At 45.8% G+C, this 23,186-nt stretch overlaps 1 protein-coding gene and 1 long non-coding RNA gene across 3 annotated transcripts in view; one reads left to right on the forward strand and one right to left on the reverse strand.

The window, feature by feature from the left end:
• Positions 1–7,748, reverse strand: part of PTGFRN (prostaglandin F2 receptor inhibitor) — an 83,044-nt gene extending 75,296 nt beyond the window's left edge. Inside the window, exon 1 of the mRNA XM_061121062.1 lies at positions 7,627–7,748. Within this exon, the coding sequence (XP_060977045.1) occupies positions 7,627–7,675 (49 nt within the window). The 5' untranslated portion in view covers positions 7,676–7,748. The remainder of the gene's footprint in view (positions 1–7,626) is intronic.
• Positions 6,908–21,700, forward strand: LOC133040849 (uncharacterized). 2 transcript variants are annotated; one of them, XR_009689044.1, is made up of 4 exons: positions 6,908–7,347; positions 9,191–9,325; positions 19,188–19,230; positions 21,452–21,700. It is a non-coding gene; the product is annotated as an uncharacterized LOC133040849 (long non-coding RNA). The 2 variants fall into 2 exon arrangements; XR_009689043.1 differs by having other exon boundaries at positions 6,908–7,321.
• The last annotated feature ends 1,486 nt before the right edge of the window (positions 21,701–23,186 follow it).

The raw sequence follows: 23,186 nt of genomic DNA on the forward strand, positions 1-23,186 counted from the left end.
ACCAGGGAAGCCCATGTATATTTATTTCTTTTTGGCTGTGCTGGGTCTTCATTGCTGCATGGGCTCTCTCTAGTTGCAGTGAGCAGGGGGCTACTCTTCGTTGCAAAGCACAGCCTTCTCATTGTGGTGGCTTTTTTTGTTACGAAGCGTGGGTTCCAGGGTGTGTGGGCTTCAGTAGTTTTCGTTCCCGGACTTGAGAGCACAGGCTCCACAGTTGTGCCACATGGGCTTAGCTGCTCCATGGCGTGTGGGATCTTCCCAGACCCGGGCTCGAACCCATGACTCCCGCACTGGCAGGCAATTCTTTACCACTGAGGAACCAGGGAAGCCCACTGACCATTTGTCCTTTAACAAATCTACAGCATCCACCTCTGCTTGGCTTCTGACAGTGATCTCCTGGTTCTCCTCCCTGGGACTTCTCCTTCAAGAACCTTCCCTCCCATTTCCTGTGCCCTTGCTACAGGCATTCCCATGAACTTGCCCTTGACCCTTGCCTCTACTATCCGGTGCAGGTGATGCTGCACTTTCTGGGGATACCACCAATCACGCATTGAGTCCATCCTGTCCCATCCATGGAGGGGTAGAGCTGAGCTGGCTCTGTCTGATGTAGCATCCCCGGAGCTGAGAACAATGCTTGGCCTGGAGCTGTGGGTACTCTCTCAATATTTGCTAAATAAACCAATGAGCAACATGCCATGTCACTTAGCTTCTCATCTTCCATCTTGAAACTACTCATCCCAAGGCCAGGCTGGGGCTCAGGGGCTGCAAGGCTCTCCCCAGGTAAGAGGGAGACTGCCAATCTCATATGATCACAGCACACACAGGAAATGGTACACCAGCTCTATGGCTGTCAGGGTAGACAGGGCTTCTGGTTTTGAGGCAGCTCTGACCTGTGAGTCCCAGGGGCTGAGGGTGTCAGTATCATGATACACCTACAACCCACTTGAATCCCATGTGGGTCCCTTACCATGATCCACAAGCAGGGAAGTTTGGTCCAGTCTAACCCTAAGAAACAAGAAGGAAGAACCATTATAAGGATGTTCTTGGCTTAGGATCACTTTTTAAAAATTATTATTTATGGCTGTGCTGGATCTTCGTTGCAGCTCGTGAGCTACTCTCCAGCTGTGACGCCTGTGCTTCTCATTGCGGTGGCTTCTCTTGTTGCAGAACACAGGCTCTAGGGCACACGGGCTTCAGTGATTGCGGCCCTTGGACTCTAGAACACAGTCTTAGTAGTTGTGGCACATGGACCCAGGGGCTCCGCAGCATGTGGGATCTTCCTGGACCAGGGATGGGACTATCTCTCCTGCATTGGCAGGCAGATTCTTAACCAGTGGACTGCCAGGGAAGTCCTGCTGTCACTTTTAAGGTCTGAGTAGTAACCCATCTGTCCGCATTGCTGCTTCTATTTCATTAGGATTCCAAGGTAGCACCCATTCTGAAAAGTCCCCTGAACCCTTATGCACAATGCTGTTCTTCATGGTTCTAAGGCAAATTCATCCTAGACAAGAGCAACTCTAAGCCAAACACTGTTTCTCCAATGCCCTGCAAGATCCTGAGGGATGTCCATGCCTTCACATTCAGCCACTTGTAACAGTGCAAAGTAGGATGCAGTTGAGGTCCCAGAACATCACATTTAAACTTGAATCCAGCTGCTTAGCGACCACATAATCCCATACAAACACACTGTGAGTGTTGGGGGGAAATCAACACTTCGAAGAACACAAATCTGCCCACGGTGCCAGTATCTCTAGATCCAGGAAATCACACTGTTGGTCCACGAGAGTGTTAACTACTGGGTCTAATTATGTCGCTTCACAAAGACTACAGTTGGTACGGAGGAAAATATTCCAAGATCTAAAAAGCACTGGGTGTGCCAACTACAGCACTTTGCCTTTTCCAGAAGATAAATTATGACGAATTTTCTGCCAGTTCGAGTTATTTTCCCAAAGCAGAGCATCAAGTGGCCTTGCTACCCTGCCTTTAAGGAACCAAGGCAATTAAACCGAACAGCTATGAACTGCCCTGACAGCTTCCCCCAACTTCATTTGATAAAGTGAGACACAGCCGTACACTGACAGATACGCACACACCTTCTTCAACCGTGAGACACATCGCCAGTATGGAAATGTACATTCAGTCTACAGGGTAGAAATCCACTCGGCAGCTCGGCACAGCAACAAACTAGCCCTATACATGCCGACTAGCCCAACTGCCTTGTAAGGAATGATTGCCGATGACTAGAGTTCCTATTCGCCAGGCTAGTAAGAATAATTATAGCCAGGGTAGGCATTCATCAGCTTGGCAGATACAGGAATTCTGTTAACAAGGCTAAAATGAGAGCTGAGGACTCTCTGAAGGCCACGGCACTTCAAAGACCATGGAGCTGGACGGATTGACTAGGGTTCCTCCCGCCAGCCTTCCTCCTCCAGCACTTTCTGGAGGAAGCTGCAGTTTGGTCCCTGTCCTCAGAGCAGGGTGGTGATGCCTTAGGGATTATAGAGCTGCCACATCGCTCAGGGGCATCCTGACATGGCCCCTCCCTTCAGGAATCTTGCCTGGGCTGCACTCACCCCAAGACCTTCCTCTTTGTAACTGTACGTTTGCTGTCAAACCACTTGCATCCTTTTTCACTTAAACTAATCTTGCAGTGTACACAGCCTAAGATGATGGCATACCTCAGTCAATCCTAGCTCAGCAGAGACCAAATTTGGGTCCTGTGGTCAAATCCTGGCTCGACCATGGATTAGCTGTATGAATCCAGACAAGTTATTTAAGTTTTCTGGCTGGCAGTTTCCTCATCTGTAACATGGAGAAAATAGTAGTACCTTTCTCAAACTGTTGTCGAGAGAATTCAACAGTCTGATGCTCGGTATGCATGCTATAAATAGCAGCTATTATTACTCTGGGTCTGTTCCGAGTGGAACTCTGTGCAGAAGCTATGAAAAAAGACCAAACAGGGCTTCTCCGGTGGCTCACTAGTAATGAATCCACCTACCAATGCAGGAGACACAGGTTTGATCCCTGATCTAGGAGGATCCCACACGCCACAGAGCAACTCAGCTCGTGTGCCACTACCATTGAGACTGTGCTCAGTAGCCCTAACTACCGATCCCGTGTGCCCTATAGCCCAGGCTCCACAAGAGAAGCCACCGCATTGAGCAGCCTGTACATCACAACCAGGAGTAGCCCGCCCACTCTCCACAGCTAGAGAAAGCACTTGTATGGCAACAAAGAGCCAGCACAGCCACAAAAAAAAAAATTAATAAAATGATGTATATATAAATCAAACACAATATTTAGTATATGGACACATGTACATTATATGAGTGGTTATGCCTGGGAGGAGGCATATGCAGTGGGAGGGTGGGCACGCTCATCCATTTACCTTATATTCTTTATAAGTGACACAGAGACAGCCAGCTGTCCCCCAAATCTGTTCTTCTCTTCTTCCAATGGTTAGCACCCTGCTACCAGCTTCCTCTGCATTTCCCAGACTCCCTGGCAGCTAGTGTGGCCTGGACCAAATCTTCTGCCATGAAGTGTATGCAGAAGTGATAGAAGCCACTTCCGAGCTCAGCCCAGGAAGCCTCCAGATAGCCTCCTCCATGCTCTTTTCCCTTTGTGCTATGCACTCAGTCACTCAGTTGTGTCTGACTCTCTGCAACCCTATGGACTGTAGCCTGCCAGGGTCTTCTGTCCAGGGGATTTTCCAGGCAAGAATACTGGAGTGGGTTGCCATTTCCTACTCCAGGGAATCTTCCCAACCCAGGGATCAAACCTGCATCTCCAGCGTCTCCTGCATTGGCAGGCGGATTCTTTACCACTGAGCCACCTGGGAAGCCCCCTATTTACGAGGCTGGAAAGGTGATGATGGCAACCCAGGTGAACTTAGAAACTACAGGCTGAAGACAGCAAAACCACCATCAGCCTGGGAGCTCAAAATGCCCGTGTGGAACAGCAATCCCACCCAACCATTTCACTGGAAACATCCCCAACCCACTCCCCCGCCCCCCAGGAATGGCTAGGAAAGACACTTCTGTTGTTTGAACCACTGTGCTTTCAGTCTATTTGTGAGAACAATTCGGCCTACCCAATAGAATAATACAGTACCCATCTATGAAATTTGGATTTTAAAACAGATGCAATGTTTTTGTTGTTTAGAAACTATTTTGATGGCTTTGCAACTTTTTTCAAAAAGATGCACATGAAGAGAGTATCTTAATCCCTCTCCACAGTCTTCATACCTCCCACTCTCTAATTCATGCCGCACACTAGGACTGACCTCCTCAAACACATCAACATGCTGTATCAATCTCACACTGCGAATTTGCAATGGCAGACCATAACCCACAGATAAAACGATATACACATGCATTCATTCAGGCAGCCAGTATTTACCTACTCTGTACCGGACACTCAGTATGAGGAATACTACAGCAAACAATACCAACCTTGTCCCTGCCTCATGAGATATAATCAGAGTGGGGATTCAGAGCAGGAAAAATCACACACAGTGAGATAAATAAGTGCTCTGATGGGAGAAGCACAGTTGTGTGGCAGCACCCACAAGGCAAACTAGCCCATCCAAATGGCAAGGACTTCAGCACTGCAAGAACAGCTCTCAGAATCCAACCCAGACCCAGTTTTCCAATTTGCCCTCCTAGTGTATCCTCCTCCCTCCTCCAGTTTCATGGAACTTCCTGCCCTTTCTGAATGAACCATGTCCTTTCTACTCATCCACACTGGATGCCTTTCCCCGGAGCCTGGAAGCCTCTCCCATCCTTTCTCTCAAAATACTAATTATCCTCAAGGCTCAGCTCAAATGTCACCTCTTCAGCAAAATCAACCTCAATCCCAAGTCTAAATTAATCATCCTCTTCCTTGCTTCCTACCAGCACCTGGTTTCTATGTCAGGTATGTCATTCTGGCTTGTATTTAGCTCTTATTATTAACTGTCCGCCCATCCCAACTGATCACTCAGTGAGATGCTATGTCTTGGTCATTTGTCTGGGACACTCTTATTGACACAGTGGGCATTCAAGAAGTGCTGTATTAAATGGATGGATAAGACAGGTCAGACATAGGCCATGGAAGTGAAAACCTGAAGCTGAGTGTGTTCTGCTGTGATTGTGATAGGTAGACTCATTTAGAGAAGCTTTATGGAGGAAGCAGTTTTAAGGGGGAAGGACATAGACAGGTAAGAGTGGAGAAGCAGGAGACACTTTCCCAGATCATGAGAAATGGAAAGGCCAGAAGGTTTACATACATTCAACGTAAAGGGTAGCAAACAAGGTCCTCAGAATGAGAGTCCCTACTCAGACAGAAGTAGCGGGGGAGAGAATACAAGGGGCAGAACATCCTCAGAAGAAAACCATAAGGGACCACGGAATCAAGGTGGCACCTCCAAAAACAATCCGAAGGGAGGCCGGTGGAAAAAGTCAAACAGGAAGATGTCAGATCTGTGTGGGGAGCTGTCAGAACTGGGGTGAGGACAGTAGCTTTAGATAAAGGAAGAACAGAAGATGCTGGAGTCTGCACTATGGGAAAAGCGACAGAGTTGAGAGACAGAGTGAATGTGGAGGTCAAAGAAAGTGACAGTAAGACTATGCCCAGGTTGCAATACAAGAGGAAAGATGATCTAGCTTATCAACATACTGGGTGGCAGGAATCAGTACAGCGTAGAGTATCACAGGGAGGGCATCTGGGAGGTCAAACTGAAGCCACACCAAGTGAGATTCGGTATGGCAGAGTTATCACGCAAACACGAAGTTCAGTAACTGTTAGGGGGCAAAACATTGGACACCAGAGACATTCCCTGCGCATAGGTGACACGAGACATCCAGCCAGGCAGGGTGGACTGGTACACCTCAAAGCTACCCCAAGCCGGGCTTTCCCCACTTCTGTTTTTGCTTTTGTTAGTCTCTTTGACCTTTCTCATTTTTCCTCTTACCGTGGTTACTCGAGGACATTCTTTTCAAGTTTCTACCTGGCCCCACCCACTTAACTAGTGCCAGGGTTGTGAATTGCACAACTCTAGGGAGGGTCATTCACACAGGCAGAAAGTGATGGCAGCTCCTAGAGTTGTTCCTAGAGTTATGCAGTGCACAATCAGTGCAACCAGTGGCCGTGGCCCTGCCTGACCCAGACACATCAGCCAATTATGTAATGGGTGTGGACTATCACCAGCGGTGTGCAACAAAGGGAAAACCTACAAGGGTCCCAGAGTGAAAGGAAGAGAATAAAAGCACTAGGATCTGAGAGCACAGAACAGATGCCACAAAATCAAGTCAAAGATGCGCAAGCTTTCTGCACCTGGTGGCATCTAAAGCAATGTGGTGGTTGGGTGAGCTCTCTTAGGGAGGAAGTTCCAGAAAACCCCTCAGAGGGGAAGGAAGAAAACACAGTAGCAGCTAGAAAGGAGGGCCCCCACCAGCAGCAGGAGTAACAGGGGTGGGGACAGCGTGAGACCTGATGCCAGGCTGGCAGTGGCAATGAAAGGCCTCCACTGGGACCCTCTGACCATAAGTGCAGTGCACACTTAGCCTGTGTGCAGCTGGGGCCTGGCTAGGATAGACATCACACACTGTGTGGCTTTATAAAAGATTCAGTTCTGCCATCTCCAGGGGTGAGGAAGAAAATCCCCAGGCAGGTCACAGGATTCCTTCTGTTCTGGTTGACACTGACTAAAGGCTTCAAGAACAGTTTTTAAGAGTCAGCCTCCCTGATCCACGGTGGGCACTTAATAAGCAGATGATTTCTGTGGCTGATAACCACTTGGTTATACTAATATAACCACATTATACAAGGTGAAGATGGTGTCTGTGTGTATGGAAGATGGGGGCGGGGGGAAACACCAAAGATTCCTTGGGTTGGATGGAGGGCGCTGGGTCAAAGGATCAGGAGGCACCGAGGTTTACAGAGTGTGGAAGACAGGGGACAGCAAGGGAGAAAAGTAACAGGTAGGAAAAGTTGAAGAAGCCAAGGCACCCAGGTCTTTGTGTGCAAATATGCAGCGAGGCAGCTTCTACAGGGGCTGAAGGAGAAGACTAAGGCAGAGGAGCTTGTTATAACTAACACAACGGAGGGCCCCGCACACCCATTCCGACTGTAGCGCTCGGGGCCACCCGGTGACCTTCGGAGAAGGAAGTTGGTGGATCCTCTCGCTTCCCTGGAAAGGCAGCTGGGCGCGGGGGAGTGTGTGCGGAGCGCGGTTCTGCCTCTCTCGGCCATGGCGGGGCAGATCAAAGCCGCAGATTTCCGCTCGCAAGCCCGGGACTAAGGCCGGGACAGCAGGCACCTTCCGGGCCGGGAGTTCAAGGTGAGCCGGCAGCTGGAGACTAACAGGTAGGGAGGGCCGGGGGAAGCCGGCCGCGGGCCACTCCCCCCCGCACATGGGGGCGAGGCTCGGCCTACAGGACGGCGACTCGAACCCCGAGCCCGGCTCCGGGCGGCCCCGCGCCCTCTCCCCAGCCGGGCCCTGCCGCCCGCGGACCCCGGCCAGGTCTCCCGGGAGCGGCCCCGGCCCCGTCGGCGCTCCAGGCCGCGCGCGGTAAGCCGCGCCCCGCCGGTCCCCCCGCGCCCGGCCGAGCCCCCTGCGCCTCACCGGGCCCCGCGCGCACTCACCCAGCGACAGGAGCGCCAGCAGCAGCGGCCTCGGCGCCAGGCGCCCCATGCTCGCCGGGCGGGAGCGACTCTCCCCCTCCTCCTCCTTCCCCGCCGCCTCTCCTCCTCCTCCTCCTCCTCCAGCTCCGGCTGCTCCAGAGTCAGCGCTCCTCCGCCTGGGCCGCGCGCCTGCTCCGCTCTCCTCGCGAGCCGAGAAATCCCAGCGCTGGGGCGGACGTGCGCCCCTCGCTCCGCTCCGCTCCCGCCCGCCTCTGCCCGCCTCCTCCAGCCGGCCGGGCACCGGGAGCCGGGCGCCAGGGCCGCCCCGCCGAGCTGAGCTTGCAGCCCCGACCGCTTCCCGAAAGCGGGAGGGAAGAACCGCAGCACCCGCCCGCCCGCGCCTCCCATCCGGCGCTTTGCCAGCAACAAACACAAACTTTCCCAAGCCCCTCCCCGCTCCAGGTAACGGAGGCAGCGCTGGGACCACCCGCTTAAAGGGGAGGAGGCGTCGGAGCCCACCCAGCTCTACCCCCTCGGGGCCCTCGCCCCGCCACAAACTTTCCTCCGACCTTTAAAAGTTGGCCTTGGAAAGACTCGTCTGGAAATCCCATTGCTTGAGCGCCATTCCGGGCCACCCGGCGTCCCACCACTCTGGAGTCCCCACGTGGGCCTCCGGGTCCCTCAGCTAACTCCCCGCACGGTCACCCACTCGTCCCGAAGTAAGCACCCACCAAACAGCCTCTAGGACTTGGCTAAATATTGTCCAGATAGGACTGAAAGAGATGAAAGGACTGTAAACTCCGGGGATTCCAGCCTCCAAGGTGCAGAGGCGTGAAGTGTTTGGGTGCCTTGCCCGAAGATTCACAGCGAAGTGTCAAGACCAAAACCCAGATCTCACAGGCTCTGCTCACTGCCCTGTGGTTGGGTAGGCCTCGCCTCCCCTCGCCCACCTCCTTCCTTCCTTCTCCGGGGTGCCTATGGCACTGATTAACTCTTCCCACAAATAGACCCATGGTGGGGGGGCGATGCGGACGCTCAGAACCCAAGTGTATTAATAGCTTCAGTACTTCATATGGAATGTACTCTTTAAACTTTTTATTTATTGCTTTAAGTGGACAGAACTGGTTGCCAATAAAGATTCTTTTCTTCCCCCCACAATGGGGCTTTGTGCTTTTAATTTGAATACAAATGACCCAGTATTAGGGGAAAATTTTTAGTGTTCATTGTTTAAAACTTCTCAAGGATAATTCAAACACAGCACTGGTGTCCCCCTCATTAATATATGCAAAACAAATCACAGATGTTAATGGGAAACTGCCCCAACTGGGAGAGGAACATTGCTTTTACTCCAGTACATCGTTATTTCCACTAACAAGTGTTTCTTATTTCCACTAACAAAAGTGTCTTTAGCCAGGTATGAACACATCTGCAAGAGACTTAAAAATTAGTCCCTGATGGGCCAATAATGTGAATGTACTTAATGCCATTGGACTGTAGACTTTAAAAACAGTTAAAATGGTAGATTCTGTGTTATATATGGGACTTTCTAGTTGCTCAGTGGTAAAGAATTTGCCTTCCAATGCAGGAGACTCCAGTTCAATCCTAGTTGGGAAGATCCCCTGAAGAAGGAAATGGCAACCCACTCCAGTATTCTTGCCTGGAGAATCCCATGGACAGAGGAGCCTGGCGGGCTACAGTCCATAGGGTCGCAAAGAGTCAGGTAATACTTAGCAACTAAACAACAACAGAGGGTTATATATGTTTTAACATGCTAAAAAAAATTCTTCTAAATTTATTTTTGTCACCAAGCCTTTCTTCATGCTATTCACCCACCTAGCAGTTCCTTTGCATTTCCCATCCCATGGAATCCTCTAGAATTTCTCTGGGAAGTCTTTCAATTTAATTCAATCAACCTTAAATGCAAGCCTCTTGTTAGGCCTTGAGAAATGCTGAAGCTACAGAGAAGACTAAGACCTGACCCCTCCGGAAGCTCAAATCTTTCCATTTCTTAACTACCCACAGTGCTTAACATCTGAAGCACACATTCTGGCCCTTGGTCACATTCAGTTTAGCCCATGCAATGCACTGAATGTACTGTGTCCCCCACCAAATTCATAAATTGAAGCCCTAATCTCCAAAGGTATTTGGAGGTGGGGACTTCAGGGAGTAATTCAGTCTGGAGGATGGAGCCCTCCTGCATGGGATTAGTGCCCTTATAAGTAGAGACGTGAGAGGCATTATACCTCTATCTATGCCGGGTGAGGGTCCAGGAAGAAGGCATTTGTCTGCAAACCAGGAGAGGGTCCTCACCAGGTACTGAATGGGCCAGCATCTTGATCTTAGACTTCACAGCCTCCAGAAGTGGGAGACATAATTGTCTGTTGTTTAAGCCACCCAGTTCATGATATTTGTCATATCAGCTCAAGCTGACAGCAGACACAGTGCTCCCATCTCTGTCTAATAGTGGAAGAGAGAGATTGTCATGTGCTCATTTTATGTCTCTCACATCACTGTAGAGTCGATGTTTGCTAAAAACTCTTTTGTTTAACAAAGTGCAAGTCAGGAAGTGTGCCTGGCACACGGTAGGTCTTCAGTAAATATTTGTGGAGTGAATTAATGCCACTTACTGGGCTGGAGCCTGGGAAAACAGAGGTAAATATAACTGCTCTTGCCCTTGAGGTGCTTAGAGTCTGTGCCTCCTGACTCAGTAGGTGTGACAGCCAGATGCAGTTGTGACACAAGGGAGTGGTCAGTCCTGAGGAAGCTTGTCCAAAACAGCTCAGTGGGGATGACTGTGAACCGAGTCTTGAATGACCAGCAGGTCTCTAGCTGTGAGGTGGACGGATGAACCCACAATAGACATTGTGTATTCAATGTGGAAGGGATTCTTCTCTCCTCCCTTCCCCACCCCCAGATGTTATTAAATTAATGGTGCACCTTACAGTCATTGAAACAGCAGTAGTTGGTTGAAATGGAAAGAAGAAATAAGACTTTCCAGGCAGGGCCAGTACAATGAGGACAAAAGTGGATGGTCTCTTGGCAGTGGGTAGTCAGTTGTGTTATGTCATGAGAGTCAGCCCTAGATAACCGTTTATGTAGCAGAAAATGAGGCTAAATTAATAACTACAGGTGCTTGGACATAGCACCACACCCTTTTCATAGCCCTGACTACCAAAAGATAAAATATGTTTCGAGCTAGAGGAACATAGCACCTGAAACAGACCAACACAATGTGTTAAGTCATAACTCTGGAATCTGATGATGCTTTCATTATGAATGGCTTTTATTAATATTTTCCAGAGTGAGTAACCCCATGTATAGGTAAGGCTTTTGCCCCAACCAATTGTTCTCAGTCTGCTTAGTCTGTAGGCTTGCCTGGGGCAGGAAGGCTCACTCTGCAGCAACTCTGATCCACACCCATCCCCAAGGAGGGGAGTCCCCCCTCTGTAGGTTTCCTGCCAGATCACGGAGACCCTTAGAGGCTCTGGTCACAACAGCCAACCATTACTGTCTCTTGATTACAGGGATCTGTCTGCAGGCGTTGCCCCTAAAAACCCCTGAGGGTCCTACACTCTCACTTCTAACAGGTTTTCCTGCTGAGATCAGTAAAATCGCCTTACTGTTTTAAAGGTGAACATGCAAATGTCAAAAGGTCCCAAAGAATGAATTTCCCGATTATCCTAAGATTCACCCAGACCCTGTGTGTTACCTTTGCTGCCTCCATCAGCCCATTCTCTCTCTCTCCCTCCCTCACTTTCTCTCTGCCTCTCTCTGTGACCCTGAAGCTACTTTAGCAGAATGGTCAGCAAAAGAGTATGTTCCATAGCAACATTACATTGCACTAATCATTTTCACTACGTTTCCTTTGTATTGGTTCCAGGTGTCTATTTCTCCTTTTGAAGTTAAACACGGGGATTACTAATCAAAAAGAACTTTAAGATTTAATCATAGAATTAGAGAATGGAATTACAAGTTAGAAAGGTAGGGGTGGGGGAGAGGAAGCCTTCATTTCCTGATGAGTGAAAGTCATTCAGTGAGGCCATGAGGGAAGTTGTGGAATGCCCATCTGACAAGTTTCAAAAACAGAAAGGGGTCTTATCTGCCTGGAATGGGTTAAGTATAGTCCTGCCAAAGGCTGTGCTTTGTGACTCTGGCCTCAAAGACCAAAATGGGAGATAACAGAGAAAGTGTCCTTCGATGTCTAGAACTGGCCCTGATTCCAGACCAGGAGTGACTTCCAAACATTTGCTCCTGCAGCGACACTGGGGTGAAAGTGTGAGGAGAAAAATAAGAAAATGGAATGAGACAAGGCTTTTGCAATAAAAGCTTTCTGCAAAAGTGAGGCATTATTACTATATTAAGAGTATGCATAGCCCTTGCCCTAGAGGAGTTTATAATCTAGTTTAATGTATCAAAAGACCTGGAATGCTGTAAAGGGAGGGGAGAAGATTGATGCCAGAAGAGCAAAGGAAATTGAAGGGGAGGTAAGTGGAGAGAGAGGCCCCAGTTATTGTGTGTAGTTTTGTGCCAATATGCTATCATCCGGGCTGAAAATACCTCCAACAATGAATAGAAACAGCAGAGTCCATTACGGGAAGGAAGTGTGGCCACATCACAGAAGTTGGAAAAAGCTAGAGGGGGCTTAGGGATGTTGGAGGAGATGCTTTACCAAGTTAAGGCTGCCAAGCATGACGGTACCCAAAGGTGCCCACCTGGCCTGAACTTGTGCCCTGGTCCCAAGATGGTATGCCAGGAGGGGGCTTTCTGCCTTCACTGGAAGGCACTTTACCCTGTTCTTCACACAGAAGCATGGGTGAGGGTAATGGGGAGCGGGTCAAGGGGTGAGGGGGTCCCCCTTCTTTCCCCTTACCACTGTTCCTCCATCAGACTTTCTCACCCACCTTGAGCTCTGCTTGAAGGTTCAAATGGAAAAATGCCTTAAGCTCTAGGCACTACCTTTCAAAAACATTTGCAAACTAAAATGTGACCAGAGTAGAGCTGCTACCTAAAATACAAGATGCCTGGTTGAATTTGAGTTTCAGATAAATAAGGAATACTTCTTCAGTGTAAATACATCCCAAATATTACATGAAGCATACTTATACTGAAAAAGTATTCCTTATTTATCTGAAACTCAAATTCAGTTGGACATCCCACATTTGTATTTGCTAAGTCTGGCAACCCTCATCCAGAGAGGTGTTACCTTATATGGAAATAGGCTCTTCTGGAAGACTTGGAGAAGACAACAGGGAGCTCTGAGTAGTTATCTTTGGATTATGTGGAAGTTTTGCCTTTCAAAGGAGGAATAGACTTGCTTCGGGTGTTATGTTGAGTCACTGGGCAAAGATTGCTTAGAGACTGAACTGGCATCATTTGTCATTAGCAGTTAGTCATCAGTGATGAGGGGAGCTTAATTGTTCGGTGTTATCCTCTTCTCCCTAAAAACCGTTCAGTGAAAAGTTACGTGCCTACCTGTAAGGGGGGCTGTGAGGGGATTACTGTATGGGGTGGGGACCCAGACAAGCTGCCTTGGAAGGAAGTCCTCAAGATTGTGTGATTTATCTCAATCCAGCCTACTGTCTTCTCTAGTTCCTCTTCCAAAGTTCAGTCTTTGTCCCCGCTGTTTCCTTTTCTTGAACTTCCACCCCTTAGGGCTGGGCTGGTGTGTGCCCTTGCAGTTAGAGAACAGAGCAAAGTCTGTGGAAGCTTTGCACAAAACTAGACCTCTGGTGGCTCAGAGGGTAAAGAGTCTGCCTGCAATGCAGGAGACCTGGGTTCAAACCCTGGGTCAGGAAGAGCCTCTGAAAAAGGAAATGGCAACCCACTCCAGTATTCTTGCCTGGAAAACCATGTGGGCAGAGGAGCCTGAGGGGCTATAGTCCATGCTCTCGCAGAGTCGGTCAAGACTGAACAACTAAGACAACAAGAGGATTACTACCCCTGCTACATACCTACTCTATGTGGGGATTCTGATTAGTGATTTTAAAACCAAGCCACCATTTTTGTAGACAGCTTCCCATTTTCATCCACTTCGTAGCTCATAATCGCCCTCTGCAAGTCATTTAGTAGAGAGGTACTTTTTTTGGTAAATTTGTCTCTCCTGGAAGGTGTGTGGGGAGTGGCATTTTGACAGCAAACCACTTCAGGGACACTTTACTGAATGGCTTTTCTTTCCCTGTGGCAGAAGCCAGCTTGGGGTCCCTGCTTCAATATTTTTTTGTGTGGTCTAAAATTGCTATATCCGTGCTTTATGACGTAAAGCTTGTGGGGCCTAGATCACCCATTTGCCTCTGAGTTAGAAAGAATATGAAGTGACTTTCCAAGGAGAATCTTGGCCATCTGCCCACGGAAATCGTGGAGGTCTGCATCCCAGTCACGGTGAGTGTCTGGGGCTGGCCCCAGCATTTCGCAGGAGGATGTCAGACCCGCCCCAGGTGGGCTGATGGATGGCTAGAGCAGGTGCTTTTGTGCTTAACCAGACACCTGGACCAGCCACCATCCAGATGATGATTTCAAACTTTCTTCTGCCCGATACTTTTAAGAGCTCAGCTGCATGAAACAATATTTACGGAAGATTGCCTGATGTGAATGCAGTCTCTATGTTCCTTTAGATACCCTGAGAACCTACCCCTGAATTATGAATTAAGTAGACCATCAGCGAGTGTGACACCTGGCCCTGTCCTACTATCACCCCCATAGAGGTGAATTGCAGTTTTGTTACGATGCCATCAGTCTGTATTGAGGGACGTCCTAAGGAGCAGCCCTAAGGACAGGTTTACAGACGCGCTTCACCACTTCCGGCAGCAGCCTCTCTGCTTAGGACCCATGGAGAAATTTTACCGTGGTCTTAGTGCTACAAAGACTGTGCTCTACCTCAGCGACCGGTTTCCTTCTACTTCTGTTGTTGATGTTCAGTCGCTCAGTCGTGTCTGACTCTTTGCAATCCCATGGACTGCAACACCCCAGGCTTCCCTGTCACCGTCTCCTGGAGCTTGTTCAAACTCATGTCCACTGAGTCAGTGATGCCATCCAACCATCTCGTCCTCTGTCATGCCTTTCTCCTCCTGCCCTCCATCTTTCCCTTATGGACTTTGTAAATATTGTAACTGGCAGTTTTCCTTTTCATGATAGTGGCTAGAAAGCTTATGGTCCAATCTGTGGCCTTCCTCTAGCAGACAGGAATAGGACTTCCACCATGAATTTTGAATTGCCTCACTGTCAGCTCCTCCTTATCTCGCCACTATAATTGGCAAGGGAAAGGAACTCCCTTCCCCTCATTTTACCTTTTTTCATTTTCATTTCTTTTATTATGTTCAGGCAGGGGCACAACATAGGAAGTGGTTTCCTATCCTCCCTACTGTAAAATTCTATTCCACACCTCCTGCTCTTCAAGACACATTTTAAATTCTAACTCCTCATTTGCAGATTAAATACAATGAGGTAATAATCACAAGGAATGAACTCTGCTTCCAGGGAAAGGCTGGCCAGTGATTTACCTGTGTCAGCCGCCCTTCAACTTGAGCACTGGTGGGATGAGGAGGGCACAGCAACCCATCAGAGTCTCGGGAGCTCCTGAGAAAGGACACCGTTTTCAGGAGCAGCTGAAAGTGGCCTCTCCTCTGCTAACCCTTGAAAAGTGCACTGTTGATTCGTCTGCCCTGATTAGCAAATATTAGAATGAGCTTGCTCTCTCCAAGCACACAAGGGTTGGAGGGTTGAAGTGGTCTGAGAGCGTCCTGGGCAGATGGACGGTAGTTGACCCCAGATTTCATGCAGACAACAGCTCAAGCTCCAGTGTGCCGGTCCAGCCAGCCCCTGATCGACTCCGCGGCTTCTCATTTATCAGTGTTTGTTGCTGTCCTGTCCCAGCTCTGCACTCTCACACGGCAGCACATGGCCACCCCTTTAGGTTAGGTTCCCTTGAAAGCAAAACTTGAGATGTTGACTTGGGTGTGAGTGGCTGAACTGGGAAGTGCTCTCAGAGAGCAGCACTCCCGGAGCAGGGGGGCAAGTCAGGGAAGGAGAGAGAGAGAAGAGTGTGTTCTTCAAGGAGGCCCTGCCGCGGGCCCTCTGTGTCCCTTGTGCCTCAGAACCGTCCTCTAGGGGACAGAAGGCTCAGGCATTGACCCTCTGATCCTCAGGTCTTGACAGCTGAGACGCCTCTGCAGCTTCTGAGCCCAGAGTCCTGACGCAGGCAGCTGGACAGATGCAGGTGTGCTTAGGCTAGGCCGCTGGCAGCATGCACGGAATTGCACCCCCGTGGCTGTGTGGAAACCACGGGAGGGGCCCCAGCACTGTGACTCGGGCCATCTGCTTTGGCGACAGCCCCCCCCCCCCCCCCCCCCCGCCTCCGTTCCCCCAGGCTTCTGTCCCCCACCCACCCATACCCTGTGCCTCCCTCTGGCCCTGGATTTGAATGTGTCTGTGGTTGCACAGCTGTCCTATATTTACCTCTGTCTCCCCCATCAGAATGAGAAAAGAAGCTGTGTTCTACTCACCCAGCACCCAGCAAGGTATTTGACACTTGGTAGGCCTGTTAAGTAAAGGCTTCCGCTCCAACTAGAGCTGGTGTAATTTTATCCCTTACCTATTGGAACACCACGTAAAAGTTTTATTTGAAGGAAAAATGATCCAAAACCACTATCTACTCTAACCCCCTCATTTTACAGATGAGGCATTTGAGGCCCAGAGAGCCTAAGTGACTTGTTCAAGATTACACCGTGTATTAAAGTGATTATGGAATATTAAAATGATTTCACAAAATATGCCAAATGCAGACGAGGGAGCCGACTGGAGTTACAATGTGAGTTATTAGCACTTCAAATGGAGGGTATGACCACCTCTGTGCTGGGCTTCCAGGAGGAAATTGCTTAAAATAAATTAACTTGGAAAGTTCTTGAGCTCTGATTAAAGAGGTGAATGGCTGGAATGAGTCTCTCTCCTCGAGCAGAAGAAATTCATCCTCAGTAAACACATTTTCAGGTAACGTACCAAGGACTTTGAGTCAGGAGGAACTCATTTAGTATTTTCTTCCTCCACCCTGTTCATCTCACAGTGGCAGCATAGGGAAAATGTTGTGTTTGTTTTTAATTTAAAAAATTAGATGCGGATGGTACTACCATTTGAATAAATTGGGAAAGCTTCCTGTCAGCCCTCTCCTTTGCCTGTACATCCTTTCTCCTTCAACACCACACTTCTGCTGCCATCTTGGGTACGAGTGTGACATACAGAATGCCAGGCGTGGTCAAAGATTATGATGAAAACCAAAAGTAAGATCTGATCACTTCTCACTGCAGGCTGGGCTTCCCTGAAGAATCTGACTGCAATGCAGGAGACACAGGAGACTCGAGTTCAAGCCCTGGGTTGGGAAGATCTCCTGGAGAAGGGAATGGCAACCCACTCCAGTATTCTTGCCAGGAATATCCCATGGACAGAGGAGCCTCAAGGGCTACACTCTGTGGGGTCGCAAAGAATCGGACAGGACTGAGCATACAAACTCAGGCACTGCATGCTAGTATAAGAAAGAGAAAAGAGCGAAACATTGTATTTTGTGGAGAAGGAGTGGGGGTTGTCATGAGAACTACTTATTGCTGACAAATGAGTTAGGATTTATTTGAACAGCCCTGCTTGTACTAAACTTTTCTTATTTGCCCAGACATGGGTCAACATTACTGTAGAAAAGAGGGGCTGGTGTAGCATTTCCACAGTCTAAAATACGGTGACAAAAAAGAACTTGGTGGGTGTACGGCAGACACCTGCTCCTCACCTGTGTGGTCCATTCTTAAAAGTTTTCCTTCTGACACTCATCTGAGCCAGAAGCACCAGGAGTCAAACAATAAAGAAAGAAGTGGTGATGGGTTTTTTCAGGTGATGTAGGAACCAAATTGGAGTCACACAGCATAGATGAACGTTCACGCTCTGCCACTTACAAACCCTTCTGACCTGACACAAATTATTTAACCTCTCTGGGTCTTTTTCCACATCTGTAAGATGGGGACAAAAATAATATTGTTTGGGGCATAACTGAGACAGCATAAATAACATTTCTGTGGTAGAAACTGTTGATTTGTCTCTCAACAGTGAGTGCCCCCATCCCCCACCCCCACCAGAGCGGACACCCAGCTTGCCACCAAAATGTGTGTGACATTCCACAGTGTGGAGTTATCACTGGGAATCAGCTCTCCTGCCAGGGACTATATTTCTAGCTCCCTTTCCAAGTGTTTATGTGTTGAGTGAGTATGAGCAGAAATTCCACATGTAACTTTGAGGGAAGCAGTTGAGGTAATTCTGTGGGTTCTTTACAGTCTCTTTCCCTCATCTGCTAGATGGAAGCAGATACCTAAGGTGACAGGGCCACAAGATGGGGAAGAAATAAGAGTCCCTGAATCTCCCCATGGAGGAAAGCTGCCTGCAACCAGGAACATCTGTATTGTCCTGCCAGGCTAGGTAGGAATTAGCTTTGAAGGTGTTTAGTCACTGAAATTTGAGGGCTTACTTGTTACAGCTGCTACAGTTACCATAAGTAATACACCGCCCTTCCTCTTTTTCTAACAGAACCTCACTGTTGTTAAGGGGCCCACCCACTTCTACTGAACCATATACCTTATGGGAGACTGCCTCCATCCCCTCAGGTCTGATAGGTAATTCCTGATTGCTCTATGATAGGAGATCTCCAGAGCTCCACGGTTAAGCTTCATAAATATCATTCCCTTGTCAGTGATTGGTTTAAGCATGAAGGTGAAAGTGAGGTCGCTCAGTCATGCCCGACTCTTTGCGACCCGATGGACTGTAGCCTACCAAGCCCCTCTGTCCATGGGATTTTCCAGGCAAGAGTACTGGAGTGGGTTGCCATTTCCTTCTCCAGGGGATCTTCTCAACCCAAGGATTGAACCCAGGTCTCCCGCATTGTAGGCAGATGCTTTACCGTCTGAGCCACCAGGGAAGTGGTTTAAGCATGAACATGAGGAAAATCTGGTCAATGAGATGTGAGGGGAGGTCTTCTGAAGGGGAGCTGTTCTTGGAAAGGTTTTCTTTTTCTTCTATTAATATAGCTATTTTAGCTTTCTTCTCATTATGGGATTTTTTGGTTTGCTTTGTTTGATTTTCATTTTCTTTTTATTATTTTTAAGATTTAGTGAGATGTCATTTATTGTAATTGAATAAATGACATATAATAAAATTGACCAGTTTAAATACACAGTTTGATGAGTTTTTGCAGATCTAGACAGTTATGCAACCACAACCACCACAATCATTATAAAAATTATTTCTTCTTCCAGAAGTTTCCCATGCTCCTCTGAGGTCAGTCTCCTTCCTCTGCACCCTGGTCGCTGGCAACCACTGATCTGCTTTCTATCACTATAGTTCTACATTTTCTAAAATGTCATATAAATTGAATCATACAGATATAGTCTTACATGTCTGGATCCTTTCACATAGCATAATGCTTTTGAGATTCATCCATGTTATTGTATGTGTCAGCAGTTCATCTTTTTTTTTTAATTGCTGAGCAGTATTCCATTATAGATATAATGCAATTTGTTATGCACTCATCAGCTGATGCACACTTATGTTCTTTTCAGGTTTTTTGTCTATTATGAACATAGTTACTATGAACATTTGCAAGTAAGTGTTTATATGGACATTTTTTTTTCTCTTGGGAAAATGACTGAGAGTGATATTATTAGATCACATGTTAGGTTTATGTTTAAATTTATAAGGCACTCCCAAACTGTTTCCTAGATAACATTTTGAAATATATTATTTGGCATTTTTACCTGAAACATACAAGAGTTTCAGTTCTTCTACACCCTTGCCAACACTTGGTTTTGTCAGGAATTTTTAACTTAAGCTATCCTAGTGAGTCTGTAGTAGAATTACAATGTGGTCTTAGTCTGTGTATCTCTAGAGACTAATCATGTAGAGTATCTTTTCATGTGTTTCTTTGCCATCTGAATGTTTTTAATCTGGTTGTTTCTCTTCTTATGAATAACTTGTAGAATTTCATTGTTTTTGAAAACAAGTCCCTTATCAGCTACATGTTTTGCAGACATTTTCCTCAGATTCATATTTGCATGGTATATCTTTTTCACCTTTTATCTTTACCTATCTGTGTCTTTTTATTTAAAATGCGATTTTAACAGGTGGTATCTAGTTGGATTTTGGCTTTTTAATCTGTTCTGACTATCTCTGCATTGTAATTGGACTGTTAGAAACATTTACATTTAATGTAATTTCAGTAAGGTAGAGTTTAATTCTATGATCCTAATGTTTTCTATTCATCCCATATGGTCTTTTTTTTCTGCCCTTATTTGATTGAGGTTTATTTTGTTTTTACATATTCTCTTTTATCTCTTCTTTTTGTTTTTAGGTATACCTCTTGGTTATTCTTTTTAAAACTGGTTTCTGTGTTTACAGTCTGCATCTTTAACTTGTCACAGTCTACCTCATGTTAATATAAGAAGTTACAAACTACTTCCATTTTCCTTTCTCCTCCCTTGTGCTATTGCTTTCATTAAATTTTTCTACATTTGTTATAAATCTTAGACTACATTATTATTATTTTGTGGCTAGACAGTCAATTACCTTTTAAAGTAGTCTTAAAATAAGGAAAAATGTCTCATATTAATCCACATGCTTACATTCTAGAGCAGCTCTTAATTCCCTTGTGTGGTTCCTAATTTCTATCTAGTATTGTTTTCCTTCCACTAAAAACTACCTTAACATTTCTTGTATGTCTACTACTACAGATGATAAATTCTCCAGCTTTTGTTTGCCTGAAAATGTCTTTATTTTGTCTTCATTTTATGAAGGACACTATTCCCCCTGGATGTAGAATTTTAGATTGTAAGTTTTAATTTTTTTTCAGTACTTTAAAGATGTCATTCATTGTCTTCTGGTTTGCAGTGTTTTTGACAAGAAGTCAGCCTGCCAGCCTTATTTTTGTTTTCTTGTATACAATGTATCTCTTTCTGTGGCTACCTCAAAGAGTTCCACTTTACCATTGGTTTTCAATAATTTTTTAAAAGAATTTAAAAAATATGTATTATATATTTATTTTTGGCTGCATTGGGTCTTCATTGCTATGCATGGCCTTTCTCTAGTTGCAGAGAGAGGCGGCTACTGTCTAGCTGTGGCACGTGGGCTTCTGTTTGCAGTGGCTTATCTTGTTTCAGAGCATGGGCTACAGGGCACTCAGGCTTCAGTAGCTGTGGCACACAGGCTTAGTTGCCCTCAGGGCATGTGGGATCTTCCTGGACCAGGGATTGAATCCATGTCCCCTGCATTGCAAGGCAGATTCTTAACCACTGGACAACCAGGGGAGCCATCAATAATTTTATTATGATGTGTTTTGCTGAGATTTTCCTTATATTTATCTTCTCTTGAGTTTATTAAAATTTTAAGATCCATGGCTTATAGTTTTTATCAAATTTTTAAAAAATTTGGCCACTATTTTTTCAAATATATTTTTTGACTGAAATGCCCTTTTTTGTCTTTCTGAACTCCAATTGAATGTATGTTAGTTATAATGTTATCCCAAAGGGCACTGTGACTCTGCTCATTGTTTGAAAAACATCTTTCTGTCTGTGCTTCAATTTGGATGGATTTTATTGCTATGTCTTCAAGTTCATTGATCTTTTCTTCTGTGGTATTGATTATGCTGGTAAGTCCAACCAGCAAATTTTTCACTTCAGATATTTGTATTTTCAGCTCTAGAGGTTTCTTTATTTTTGTAGTTTCCATTTATGTCTTCATTATCTTCATGTTTTACTTTGAATTCTTCAATATATTTATAATAACTGCTTAAATTCCTTTTTTTTTTTTTTTTTTTGGCTGTACCACACAGCTTGCAGGATCTTAGGTCTCTGATCAGGGATCGAACCTGAGCTCCAGGAATGAAAGCACAGAGTCTTAACCACTGGATTGCCAAAGAATTCCCTTAAATTTCTTTTTTTGAAAATTTCAGGGAGGGGGGATCGGGATGGGGAATACGTGTAAATCTATGGCTGATTCATATCAATGTATGACAAAACCCGCTGAAATGATGTGAAGTAATTAGCCTCCAACTAATAAAAAAAAAAAAAAGAAAATTTCACCATGATCCCATTTTTAATATTTCTGTGGACTGCTTTTTCTTCTGGTTAGGAGAAACATTGCTCTGCTTCTTAGATGTTAGGCAATGTGAACATTATATTCTAGATTTTGTTATCTTCCCTAAAAGAGTGATAGGCTTTATATGGGCAGGCGGTTAAGTTACCTACAGATAAGCTTGATTTTTTTTAAACTATTTAAATTGTTTTAATTCTTAAAAGTAATGTATGCTTATTATACAAAAGCTAGAAGTCTAAAAAGTATAAAAAAGAAAATAAATACTATATAATCATCCACCTATAACCACTGTTAATATTTATATATTTCCTTTCAATGTTTTTCACCCTTTAAGGATAAATTTCATTTAAAAATATATAAATAATACCATAATGAGCACACATGTAAATTTCCTGCTTTTTTTTAACATTTTCTCATGTAATTAAAAATCTTTTATAAACTTACTTGTTTAGACTTTTATTTTGAAATAATTTTAGATTTGCAGAAGAGTTGCAAAGGGAGTGCAGAGTTCCTATGTCTCCTTCATTCAGCCTTCCTTGATATTAACATCTTCTGTAACTACAGTAAGGCATACCTCACTTTATTGTATTTCAATTGACTGTACTTCACAGACATGGAGCTTTTCACAATAGAAGGTTTATGGCAACTCTGCATTGAGCAAAAGTCTCAGTGCCATTTTCCAATAGCATTTGATGAGTTCATGTCTCTATGTCACATTTTGGTGATTCTCACAGTATCTCACAGTATTTTCAAGTTTTTATAATTATTATATTCGTTATAGCGATCTGTGATCAAGTGATCTTTTATGTTACTATAGCAAAAAGATTGCTACTCACTGAAGACTCAGATAATAGTTATTATTTTTTAGCAATAAAGCATTTTAAAATTAAGGTATGTGTGTGTGTGTTTTAGTCGCTCAGTCATGTCCAACTCTTTGCAACTCGTGGACTATAGCCCACCAGGCTCCTTCGTCCATGGAATTCTTCAAACAAGAATACTGGAGTGGGTTGCCATTCCTTTCTCCAGGGGATCTTCCTGATACAGGGATCGAACCCGGTCTCCCACGTTGCAAGTAGATGCTTTACTATCTGAGCCCCGAGGGAAGATAAGGTATATATATATTTAGACATGACATTATTGCATACTTAATAGACTACTGTATAGCATAAACATAACTTTTATATGGGCTGGGAAACCAAAAAATTCATGTGACTTGCTTTATTGTGATAGTCACCTTATTTTGACAGTCTGGAATTTAACCTGTCTGGAATTTAATATCTCTGATATATGCCTGTACATTTTATCTTGAGTTGCCAGCCAGATTTAGCAAATAGAAACACCTAGTTAATCTTGAATCTCAGACAAACAGACAATGTATAAACACACACACATAGACACACACACATAGACACACATTTTTTTTTTCAAAAAAGAGATCAATCTTTTAAGGATTTTGAGATCTTTGTTATGGC

The sequence above is a fragment of the Dama dama genome, chromosome 20, assembly GCF_033118175.1.
Source record: "Dama dama isolate Ldn47 chromosome 20, ASM3311817v1, whole genome shotgun sequence".
NCBI classification, from domain to species: Eukaryota; Metazoa; Chordata; class Mammalia; order Artiodactyla; family Cervidae; genus Dama; species Dama dama.